The sequence below is a fragment of the Choloepus didactylus genome, chromosome 22 (assembly GCF_015220235.1).
Source record: "Choloepus didactylus isolate mChoDid1 chromosome 22, mChoDid1.pri, whole genome shotgun sequence".
NCBI lineage: Eukaryota > Metazoa > Chordata > Mammalia > Pilosa > Megalonychidae > Choloepus > Choloepus didactylus.
Genome location: NC_051328.1, coordinates 37,787,198 through 37,799,714, shown reverse-complemented (window position 1 = coordinate 37,799,714; position 12,517 = coordinate 37,787,198). Strand labels below are relative to the sequence as shown.

The 12,517-nt window shown below is 48.1% G+C and overlaps 1 protein-coding gene across 3 annotated transcripts in view; it reads right to left on the bottom strand.

The window, feature by feature from the left end:
• CDH13 (cadherin 13) overlaps positions 1–4,576 on the bottom strand; it is a 1,126,984-nt gene extending 1,122,408 nt beyond the window's left edge. Inside the window, exon 1 of one of the 3 annotated variants that reach the window (XM_037815675.1) lies at positions 4,329–4,576. In XM_037815675.1, coding sequence (XP_037671603.1) covers positions 4,329–4,373 — 45 coding nt within the window. In that variant the 5' untranslated portion in view covers positions 4,374–4,576. The remainder of the gene's footprint in view (positions 1–4,328) is intronic. The other 2 variants (XM_037815673.1, XM_037815674.1) reach the window with 2 other exon arrangements.
• Positions 4,577–12,517: the final 7,941 nt, after the last annotated feature.

The following is a 12,517-nucleotide window of genomic DNA, read 5'->3' as shown; positions in this document are numbered from 1 at the left end:
CCACTGGTCACTTGATTTGATTCTGCCCAACTGATTATTGTAATTGGATGACAGACTGATATTTCCCTGTCCCTTCTATCTGGCGTTGAAGGGTAAGTTGCCTGGGCCATGACTCATTCTTTGGTGTGGTTACCTAATGGGTAAGGTTATCTCCTTTCCCAGGCGGAACTGTTCTTGCCTTTTGGCTGCCTAAAGAATAAAATGAGGCCCAACTGAAGCCAAATGCCAGGAAATTTCAGAACTTCCTCACATTCCATATTGCATTGTCCACAAAGGTCTTTGAAATTGTTTCTGCTCTAACACTCAGAGGGGATATATATTGAAAGAATAAAACAGAACAGAACCAACTCCAGCAGGAAAAAAAAAAACAGTACAAAGAAGACAAGACTTCTCATTTGGGGGGGGCATATGGCAAGCAATTTGGAATAAAGAGAATACTTTGGTTTTGTTTTGATGGAGCTGCTACACTGAAATTCTTTAAAATATGAGCTGTAGATTTAGTATTTTGTAATGCTGCGGATGGAGCCCTCTTCTGGAGAAATTTTTCAACAGGTATTAAAACAAGATCAAAGCACGCACATACACATACATATGCAGAAATACTGTTGGTTTTTTAGATGATATGATCATCAGTCAGGTGTGAACTGAATCCTTGCTTTGTCTGTATCTTTACCTTCCACTAAGTAGTAATTAACCATACTCTCCTAGGAACTGGGGAAGGAAGGAAAGAAAGAGGGGAGGATAGTCTCAAGAACCTCACTGTACTTTTACCTAAACAGTCAAAGTCTCAAACCTAAACAGATTGAGTCCCAATTTATACATCCAAATGCCAGTACTTTTAGATAAGGCGGTTAGTGGGTGTATTGGTTTGTTGGGCATTTTCACTGTAACACACAGAGGATACTTCTGGAAGGAAATAGATTTTACTTAATGGAAAACCCGAGGACTAAAGATAGAAAAGGGGAGAAGGGAGGGAGGCAGTGGAGGAAAGAGCAGCTAAGATGACGGTTGGGCCTTTTAATATAGACTGTGGAATTACATAAATTCCAGATCACATATTCAGCTTTGCAGTTTATTAAATCTCTTTGGGGGCTTGCTAAAAAAAATGTTCAGACACTTGAACTTTACCACTTTGACTCATTTCACCACTTAGATCTCTGTTTCCCCAGTGCTTGGGAAACCCTAAAGGCTGTCATACACAGAACCCTTTTTGGGGGGAGGGGGGTGTGCTCTATGCAAATGTAATGCTCTTTGCCCTCATCCAGAAGATTCTGTAAATAAACACTGCCCTTAAAACATAAAATAGGAAATTGCAGAGGCACTGAAGAGCACCAATTCTCACTTAAAATCTCCCAAATCAAGAGTCTGATTCCAAGAGAGAACTCCCCATATCAAGTCAAAAGCTCAGAATTCTGTGGAACATTTTTAGTCACTCCCAAGTGACTGCTTTCCAAACCTGAAGCCACTCCCTGAAATCCTAATTCTTAGGAGATTACTCACTCATTGTTAGAACTTTCAGCTAGTTGGAAGCACTACCCAAACAGAGGGGAAATCCTATTTACAGTGGAATTTCTAGCTTACGCCTAGCTTACGCCTCCCTTGATCTGCTTTGCGTTCACTATTTAATGTAACCAAATTCCAGGGGCCACTTTGAGGATGGTCTTTCCCAATACACCCCAGGGAAGAGAAGAGATAACTGTTTCCAACTTTGCCAGCTCCCAGCCAGGGTTGCTTTGAAATGCGTTCCTCCTCCCCCTTCCAAAATGCCTAAAACAGCAATACGGCCAATAAGCTTACAGAGATTGATGGCTTCCAAAGCCGGACCCAGTGCATTACAACTGTGGTGGAAAAACACACACTCATGCTTGTCTGAACACCATCAGGGCTGGGTGACTAATTTCCTTTATTACATTGTTTTTCCCCTTTCTTCTGTTTTCTCTCTGCCTCAGGAAAGTTGTTTTTGCTTGTTGATTCAAAGGCTCCAAGACTTTCCCCACTTTACAGCCCACGGAGCTTTGCACTTGAACCTCTCGCTGGTTAACTGAATAGCACCAAAATGATTTGTCTGCTAGGTGTTATTGCTACCGGGATATCAAATACTGCCAGAACGTGGGCATTTGCTCTGATTATGCATAACAGCTGAAGAGAGAAATCAGCCTCTCCGTGCAGGCGCTGTGCAGTACAACCTCACTCTCCCATTCTAAAGAAGTGAGCACCCCAGAAGCCAGCAGAACCCACCTGGGGGCCAAGCCCAGCGAGAAGCCCGCACACCAACTGCTTTGTACAAGGCCCCAGGTGCGAGGCTCCCAGAGCATGGGGCGCTCCGGGCGCCGTCACGTGGCCCGTTCTTGCCCTAAGGGATGCATAACTTCGGGCAAGCCCTGGAATCCCAACTGAGGTCAAAAGGCACCAAGAGAAAAGAAGGACTTTACAGTCCTGGTAAAGCAATGGAAAGCGCTACCAGACACTGGCAGCTGCCTGTGAACCAGGCATTGTGGTAAACGCGTTACTTAGGGCATCCTGTTGCATGCGATTCAATCCTCCCAGCAATCCTTGGAGCGAGAGATTATTCTACAGTTCAAAATCTGGAAGGTTAGAGAGGCTAAGCAATGGGCCCAGGGGCCTACCACCAGCAAAAGACAGAGACGCTCTCAATGCAGAGGCCCTCGCTGACCCACCCTGCTAAATTGGATCTACATACACAGATACAACCTGAAGCACATTTACATTCCAGGCTGTCTGGAAAACTGGTTCATAGACAGGAGTAGGATTTGTGGCAGGACTTAAGGCTACAGGGACCCCCAAGAGAGTGAGTGAGCAAAGAATTGGCAGAGAGGAGCTCTAACTCGCAAGTCTTGAATGGGGGCTGTGTATCCAGAGAAGAAGGAAGTCACAAGTGGGGGAGGGGGCTCAGCAGTCAGGCACATGAGCTCTGCCCCTGGCACTATCTCCCACCCTCCTATGAGTCGTTTACAGGGTCCTCCCTGCTTTCCTGGGGCACTAGCCCATTTCCAAAGTCCAACCTCAACCCTAACTAGCAGCGATCTGCCCTTAGGAGGCTGCGCTGCTCACTCGTCCCAGCTAGCCTGTGCCTGGGGCTCAGCTCCTTCCCTGCGCCTCCCAAGCACAGGCTCTCACACGTGCCTCTGGCCCTGGCACCCAGGATTCCTGATCAGGAACTCAACACCCATTCCCAGTACCCGAGGCACTCCCTGTCTCCTACTCTCCCCCGCCCAGCCCTGCCCTGCTCTTACCCGCCCACTCGCAGGCTGCCAGCTCACCCCCTGCGTCCCGGAGTCTGCCAGGGAAGCCCCAGGGGACTGGGTCATGGCGCTCTCAGAAACCACAGGCCCCGGAGCAGGGCTGGGCGTGCCCTGCAGCCGCCAGCGCCCAGCTCGGCCTCAGAGCAGCGCTTTCCTGCGCACAAACTTCCCGAGGTCTCTGAGATACAGGGCCAGAGGGGCGGAATTGCTGGAGAGCGGAATCTCCATCCTCCCCTCTGCCGGGTCGGCCAGCCCTTCCCTGGCGCCGCAGCGCTCCGAGGGTTAACAGGCAGCTGCAGCCCGGTGGGGAAGGCTTGAACTTTTCTCTGCGCTCCGCGCCCGCCCGGGTGGGCAGCAGAGGCGGCAGCCCCGGCTCTGGGCAGGAGCTCCAGTTGACTGCACGATGGGGGCGCTGAGGTCTAGGGCCTGCGCCCTGGCCCGGGGTCGCGGAGGGAAAGGACCCCAGTGCGGTCGGCACCGGCGCCTTTGAGCGACAGCGACAGCCGGGCTGCGGCGCTGGGCTGGCCCGAGGCACCTCCTAGTGCGCCGCCGGGCTGGGCGAGGGGGGCCCGGGCGCCCCAGGAACTCAACGATGCCAGGCCGGCCTCTCCAGCCGGGCAGCCCGCAATCCCGCCCCGGTCAGCGCATCGCCCGCTCGGCGCTGGTCTGGGGGAAAACCACGACTCCTTGGAGACGCCTCCAACTGAGTCTTTCTCCAATTCAGGAGCCTCCGGAGGAGGCGAATCAAAGTTACCCCACTTGATGTGGGCGAGAATGTCGTCCCTGCTTGCAAAAAAAAAATAAAAGACTCGGGAGCTCTCCTCCTCCCCAGAGCGTACACACACACACACACACACACACACGGGCAAGCCGGAGTGGGAGCCAAGACCCCTAGGATCTCCGGAGCTGGGAATGACCTCCCTTCCGAGCCCCGGGCTTCCTGTGGCGCCGCGCGCCCGAATCCCCGGATCCCCGGGAAGCCCCCTGGCCCCGCCGACGCTGGGCGATCGGGATGCAGAAACGGGGCGCCGGGCGCGCCCACCGAGGCAGCCGGCTCTTCCCTACCTGGGACAGGAGAACGCACAGGACGAACGGAGTTCTCGGCTGCATCTTGCCCGACTAGAAGCGCCCGGCGGCGTTTTCATTCATGCACGCGGCTGCACTGAGCATATTTTCCGTGGGAGCCGGGCTTTGAGGAGAGGCTCTGCCTCGCCAGCCAGCCAACTTCCCAAATAGATCAGCGGCAGCATCACGAAAGCATTGGGTAGAGGCTGATGACCAGGACCAATGGCTTTACAAGACGGATTCCTTCATAAAGCTCCCTCGTTTTGCATGGCAGATACGGAGCGAGCACCTCGCGCGCAGAGCGAGCCCCTCCGAGGAGGGGGCCCGTTTGCTTTTTTGGACTGTTGGGGCTCAGCCTCACAAATCACGCCTGGGCAACGCGGGCCGATTCCACTTTTCCCGGGAATGGAATTGCACCGGGGACTAGCGGCCACTTCCAGCCCAGTGCAAAAAGATTCTCTTTATTAAAATGTTAATAAGATCCACTTTATTTCCAATAAATGAAATAAAATGACCCCGGCAGTTCCAGCTCTCACTGTGCCTGGAAAGACTTGGTGGTGCTATTTTTTTTTTTTTTCTTGTTCTTTTTTTCCCAGTGTGGCCCAAGTCATGATGGTGTTTGGTGTTCCCTGCCATCTCACAAATCACAAAGAGGACAGATCAATTCTAGCTTGCAGAAAAATCCATCAAGGGGCAATAGATTTTATTAACTGCTCAGGTGAGAGTCCAACTGGTTTCCTACTCTACAAATGTTCATCTGGCACTAAATCTGGGGCTATGATTTAAAGAAACTTTTTTTTTTTCCTGTAGGGGTGTGACCTTTCAGAAGCTGCTAGCAACCCCCAGGGACTCAGAAGACAAAAAATAATAGTAGCCACAGCATTAGGGACTTTTTGGTGGGGACTTTGGGAATGAGGGTGAAGGATAATTAGGTCTGCCTTCTCCAGTAGGAATCTAAGAATATTCACTAAAGGCCTTACTTTGCCATTTCCATGCAGCTTCCTTCTAAAAAGTTTTTAAAGTGTTTTACAATAAAGGAAATCTGTGCAATAGAATTTATGCAATTAAAGCAGAAAATATGGGCAAGGAGGAAAAAAATTCAAAAACCTGAAGTGCTAAGCCTGATCTCTAATACATTTGCTCTGATTTGGATCTGAGCTTCCTGGTGGTCAAAGTAATAAGAGGAACATGTAAGTTACATGGCTCTTGTTATAGAAACATAAATACAAATTTCTTCTGATGTACTTCCCCTGGCACTAAATAATGAAATAAATATATTATCTAACATCTAATATAGCAGGGCACTGAGCAGTGGACTGTGCTGTATTCCCAGCATCTGGTACAGGAGATAGTCATTAGTGTGTGTTAAATGAATAAATGGTTTGACTTAATCAAGAGGCAGCAAAGGGTGGGGACTGCAGAGGATCTGAGGCCACACGGCCTGGGCTCAGTCACAGCTCTACCATTTACTAGTAAGTTACTCAGACTTTTTGTGCCTCCATTTGCTGGTAAAATGAAAACGCCAATAGGACTGAACTTATTGGGTTGTGGTGAGAATTAAATGACAAAATAACCACTCAATAATTGTGAATTGATATACCTTTTAAATTCCTTCATTATCAGCTGTTCAGTCACGGGATCATCTAGTGTGGTCTTCCAAGGGGACTGATGAAGATGCAATGCCATCTGTGATCACTTGACTGCTTTAGCCATCACTGGCCCAACAGACGGCAATGGCCACCAAACTGCTCCCAGAAGAGACAGAGAAAGGTAGAGGCTGTTGCTTCCTCCACTCTCCCCCACTTTCAACTCCCATCTTGCATAAGTAGGCCCCCTACCCCTGAGCCTCAGAGAAAAGACAAGTCTATTATAGATATGGAGGTGATCATCACAAATTGGCATCCAGGTATGTGGAGGCCCAAGCCACACTGCCCACAGATGACAGGAAAACAGGTTCCTTTGGAGGCAGAGAGATGGGCTTCAAATAAAGGCATTCTGAAATGATAAGATTTATGTGTCCTGATTTTATTCCGTTCCAGGGAAGGGACCCTCTTGCCAATTGGGGGCCAGATGAACTAAGTACATGCTTTTAGCAGACACAGCTCGGGAAATGAAAAACCACAATGAGGGGCAAAGAGAGTGGAAAGACGATGTTCTAGCCAGGTTTCCAGAAGCAGCAGCTCAGTTGAGAAGCAGCACCCCTAAGCGTATGGAGTGTCCAAGGCTGCACTCCGAGGACAATACAGTATTTGGCCTCCCTTATAATAGCTCTTAGAGCTATTCACCAAATACAGTTAATTCTCATTATTTATGGTAATTATGTTCTATAAGGTTGCTGTGAACACTGAATTAGCAAATACTGAACCACTGCCCCTTGGGGAAATATGGGGTTAGTTTCCTACAAGCCTCTGGGCACACGATTTTCATCAATCAGTAAAAACATAACCTTGTTTTATACATGTTTCTCTTTAAAGTCTCCTTACATAAATATTGTTGACTCACTAACATTGAACTTACCACCAATGCCTGAATGAAGTTATCCAACATGCACACTTTTCCACAAGGCCCGTCACAGCCTTCTTATGCTTAGGAACACTCCCTAGACACAGCTCTTCAGCACTACACTTGGAGGCAATTTTAAACAGCAAAATTACCAAAAAGCACACAAATGTGAAAAACATGGCATGTTATACCATGGAAAGGACACTCATTTACCACATGAGAGCTGAAACAAGAAGTCAGAGTGTCGCTCTGTTCGACCTCAGCTGGGAGGTGTGCGTTGACAATTCAAATCTTTTGCTGCTCTGTGCATGCCCATGAATGACCATGAAAGTGCAACGAGTTTTGATTTGGGGGTTATGAAAACATTTTAACAAGTAGCTGAGTTCACAGATAAGTAATCTGTGAGTAATGAGGCTCAGCTGTATTTCCGATTTTCCCCCTTGTGGGCACATGGCAGGGTTGCACTTCCGGGCGGCTTGTGGGCAGGGTGGAGCCTGTGACTAGTCCTGGCCAGTGAGCTGTGAGCAAACATGGGCGTCACTTCCAGGCTGATGCGTTTAACTGCCAGCGTGAGACTGTCTGAGGCTGGTGCTGAGATGGATATTTGTGCAGGTGGCTTACGGGAAAGTGTTCTCGGGAGCAACATCTGTAAGAGAGCGAGGGAAACACGACAGGCAGGGGGAGAAGGTGATGACATTGAGGTTGCAATGAAGTCCTCAACGGATCCTAGGAGAGCTCGGAGGCTGGGGTGACCCTTCAGAGATGACCCTGATAAAGGAAGGCACCTGTGCCCTTTGCCTCAATGGGGCAGTTGTTGGATATGAACTGTCCCTTGCATGGGGGTTAGGGGATGGTCTTGGGTAAGGCAGTTTGGTCCGACTGAGGGCGAGTCTCTGCTCTGACCCCAGATTCATCATCTCCAAGTAAAACTCAGGTACTGGACCCAGAACAGGTCAGCAGAAGCCTGAGATTCTCAGGCCACGAATGAACTTGTGAGGCTGATGATACAATTGAAGACAGTTGTACACTTGCCGGGTTGAAATCCTGCTGATCTGACCCAGCCAGGACCCGCTCAGGCATCGGCCGAGGCCCTGGGCCCTTGCTCTGGGCTGTTCTACTGGAAGGCAGAATGGATCTAGCCGACCTCATCAGACTCCCAGTGCATCTGCCCAGAGGGCCATTGCCCATCTCTTCCTTGCCTCTGTCTCCAGTTCTCCTGCAGAGCCAGGTGAGGCAGCCGGAGATTTGTCAGTAACACAAAACCCGCCTTGGATCTCTGGATGCCACTTCCATTGGGCAAGTTATTTCTACTCCCCGAGCCTCCATTTCTGCCTCAGTAAAATGGGAGTGAGAATATTCCAAGGGTTGTTATAGAAAATGAGTTTACTTTTCTCCTCCACCCCCTACCACACACTACTCTTCAGAGAACGTGTATTTCAGCAACGGGCATGATATTGGGTTTTCACAGACAGAAGAAAAATCATTTCACACCAGTGATAAAAGGCCTCTGAAGAAGAAATCCATTTCTGTTTGTTTGTTTTGCTTTGTTTTTCCTTCAGCTTCCTAATGGGGCTCTTTTGGCTGATGGATTGACTGATGGTGGCAAATAAACGCTGAAGCCGACAACCACCCCCTAGTTGCACCAGCTCCATCTCACCCCGCCCCAACCCCAGACTAAGCCCCTGGCTGCCGTAGTAGCTGTGAACTCCCCATGAAGCTGTCTGCATTTAGACAGGACCGAGGTTCACACCACTATTCCAGGCACATCAGGCAGGCTGTGAGCCGTCGGAGCCATCCAACAGCCAGCAGCTGCCTCCTGTGGCTGCCAGGAGTGGAGACGGTTTCCTCTCTGGCTGGTGTGGATGAAGACATTTCAAAGCATAAGGAGGTGGCAGGATGGGTGCACACACTTGTGCGGATGTGCACAAGTGCACATATGTGTACTTATGAAGGGAGCAGCTGGTGGATACTCCAGCAAAGATAACTCATTCTAATCGTGGTTCCCTTTGAATGTGCTGCTGTGATGAGGCATTCGCCTGGAACAGAGATAGACCGGATAGGAGCCCTTAGGAGACAGAACAGCTGCCAGATATGCCGAGAGCCCACAGTAACGGGGGTGCACTTGGAGAGCAGAGAGGGAGGCCCACACCATGCAGCATTATGACACACTAACTGCTGGCAGTATACACTTCCCAAGGGGACAGCCTGCCCAAAACACCCAAGCTTGTGACCTTCCCACCACAGGTCTTTCCCTGACCACCCAAAAGTAGACTTTGATCACTGGTGAGCCACGTAGCCTGCTTTATGTTTCTTTCTCCCCCTCCCTCCCCTTTTATTTTTTACCTGATCTTATACTATCTATGCCGATTACATTATTGTCTCAATTCTTCACTTCAACCTGCATTTGCAACCCTTGACCCTTGACTGGGTTTGGCCATGTGACTTGCTGTGGCCAACAGAATGAAGCAGATGTGACAGGGTGCCAGTTACAGGTCAAGTTCCCACGAGGCCCCTTGTGTTTCAGCTTGCTCTCGCTTGGGCCTCCACCAATGCTGTGAAGGGAAGACACATGGGCTAGCTCACTAGTCCCAGGAGGAGAGCAGAGCTTCCCCTCAACCCACAGAAGCTTCAGCAAGCCCAGCAGGGCCCCACCCAGATCAGCTGACCCACAGAGGTGTGACCTAAAAAAATGCTGCTCTATGTTTAGGGGCTGTTTGTTACACAGCAATAACTAACCAATAATTATATTTGTCTTTTTGTTGTCTGTCTCTCCCTCTAGAATATAAGCCCCACATCTGTTTTTTTTTTGTTGTTGTTGTTGTTATGTCCTCAATTTCTAAAACAGTGTCTGGCTTATAGTAGGTGATCAAAAGATTTTTGCTAAGTGGATGAATTAAATGGTTTCTATACTGAAAAATGCATGAGCCCTCCCTACAGGTACTGCCCTAGTGGAAATACTTCCTGATGTTGACAGTTCCATCCTCCCACAATGAAAACATCCTATGATCCTGGCTGCCTCCACTCCCACAGGGCCATCAGATTCAGTCAGGGACAACGCGAGGTCTTCTCACAATAGTCTATTCCAGGACTAGAAACAGAAACAAGCATTCCATGCAGGCAGGAGTGAACATGTGGGAGCTTGCAGATCTTCAGTGGAGGACACTTGGGGTATGACATCCTTCTGAATGTCCCCAGTGCATAAAGAACCCATATATCTAAGAAAACAATGGAAAATACTCTCTTGGCTTTCGAGGGACTGTGCTCATGTGCTGTCCCTGTGAGCATGCACTGCAGCATGGAGATGAAACCACTGATTGATGACTTTCAAGCCATCCCAGTGAAGTTGGCCCAACTGTCTGCAAGATTCCAGTCCCCCTTAGCAGCAAAATCAGGCAGTTAGACACTAATTTTATCCTGCCAACCCAAAGCAGTTAAAACCCCCCTCTAGGTGTCTCCCTTACCCAAAATTCGTGGCTGGGGTTATTTCCACATGCAGAATTATCTCTGCAGGAATTCAGGAGAGCAGTGGTTTCAAAGCATGGCCCCCAGAACAGCAGCAGTGGCATTACCTGGGAGCTGTTAGAAATGAAAATTCTCAGGCCCACTCCAGACTTACTGAATCAGAAGCTCTGGGAGTGGGGTCCAGCAATGTTACTTTGTTTTGTTTTGTTTTTTTAACAAGCCCATGTAATGCATGGTTTGAGAACCACTACTCTTGAGAATTCTCCACTTCTTATTTAATATACTTATTCATTCATTTGTTCATTCATTCATTCTTTTATTCAGAAAACATTAATAAAATGCCTATTGCATATTACCCACTGAGCTAGGCAATGGGGGAAGAAATGCTAAGGCACACTCTGCATGCTTAAAATATGACTCATAGGTAGAAAGATGTAATTCTCTTAGAATGTGGTATCGGAAGTGCTAAGACTGAGTCAAGGAAACCAGAGCTGGGGTGGTTCAAGACTTGTTTAAGGAGACACAAGCAGTCCATTGTGTTTGTCCTCCATGGTGGACCTCTACCAGATGGAAGGTATACATTGTGTATCTGTTGATGAGGAGCTAACAGCAAAAACAACTCATAATTCAACACTGCTTTCTAACTGAATTTGAAGGTCATTCTTTACTGCCCCATCTAGGTTAAGTTGCAAAATGGACAGTGCCTATTCAGGGGGTTATTATTTACTCAGTTGGCAGATAATGCTTTGTGCACATTTGCATCATTGGAAGGTCTCTTACAACAATTCCATGGCCCCCACAGCCTGCCTCCCACCTGTCTGTGGTCTCCAGGTGGGGAACCGCTGGGCCAGAGCAAAGAGGAAATAGAGAAGAGGGGGGCACAGGGAAGGGGCTGGTGACCAGAGGGATGGCAGAAGTTTAGCGGTCCAGATTAGGGCAGACTTAAATGTCAACCTCAGGAGGTTGAACTTTAAACTATCGGCAAGGGGGATTCATTCAAACTGTTTAAACAGCAAGTTTAATATCTCATTTACATTTTAGGAAGATCCCTCTGGCCACATTGGAGGATGGACTAAATTGAGGGTCAGATTTGAGGAAGACAATATAAAAATTGGGCAGACAATATAAAAGATGATAGCAGCTAGGTGCTCTTTTTCTTAGATTTCTAACCAGTGAGTGGTGCAGGAATATTACCTGGCAAACTCCCCTGTGACCTGGCACAGTGTCTGGCATATAACGTAAGTTTAAGCAATAATAGATGAATGAAAATATAGAAAAGATTGAATTTGGGCCCCAGTTTTTCACCACTCCTGTAACTAATCCTTTCCTTATCAATCGTGGAGTAAACTTCCTCACCTTTGGTCTTCACCATATGGCTTGCCTCGGCCAATAGAATGAGGTGGAAGTGATAGTGCGCAGTTCTGAGCTCAGGCCCGTTTGTTCTCTTATACCTCTAACATCTCCATGAAAAGAACATGCTCTGCTTATCCAGCTGGTCCAAGAAGGATGAGAAACATGTGAAGCTGAGTCACCCCAGCCATCGACAAACCTGCAGTGAGAAGCTGAGTCACCCAGCCTAACTCAGCCAAACCCCAGCCAACCCACAGATCCACAGGACTGATTACTGTTGTACATCATAGAGATTTTTGGAGGATTGTTTGTTATGTAGCAATAACTAGCTGATACATAAAGGAAAGAACCCCCGTTTTAGGACTGTGTATGGTTCAGGGAATGCTTTGAAAGCTGAGCATTAAATCCAATACAGACATTTCAGGGGCCTGGCCAATATTTAATGTCTACCATAACTCCAAGGCCTTAATGATGTATCAACTCACCAAACAGTCCTCTCTTTCCACCCACTTAATCCAAGTTGGCTGTCTCCTTGGACATCCCCAGGTTTCTTTTTGAATGTTTACTGTGAAGCTACTGAATCTCTCTCCAGCTGTTTTTCTTACACCAACATAATTGTGAGGCTACCATTTAGCAATAACTTGAGAGCATTTATTTACAATGCAATGCAGATCTGTGAATTTATAAAAGTATTTACAGTATAATACAAATTGGCCAAGGCCTCTAGTAGATAAAAGTGTGCTGCTTCTCTGAAAAGCAGCCTACCTGGTTAACGGTTTCTGTGGGCTTTGATGATAAACCAAGCTCAGGGCCACCATAACGAGTTGGGGAAAGTTAATCTATGGAAGCAAGCTAAGCACAGAAAAGTATATTTT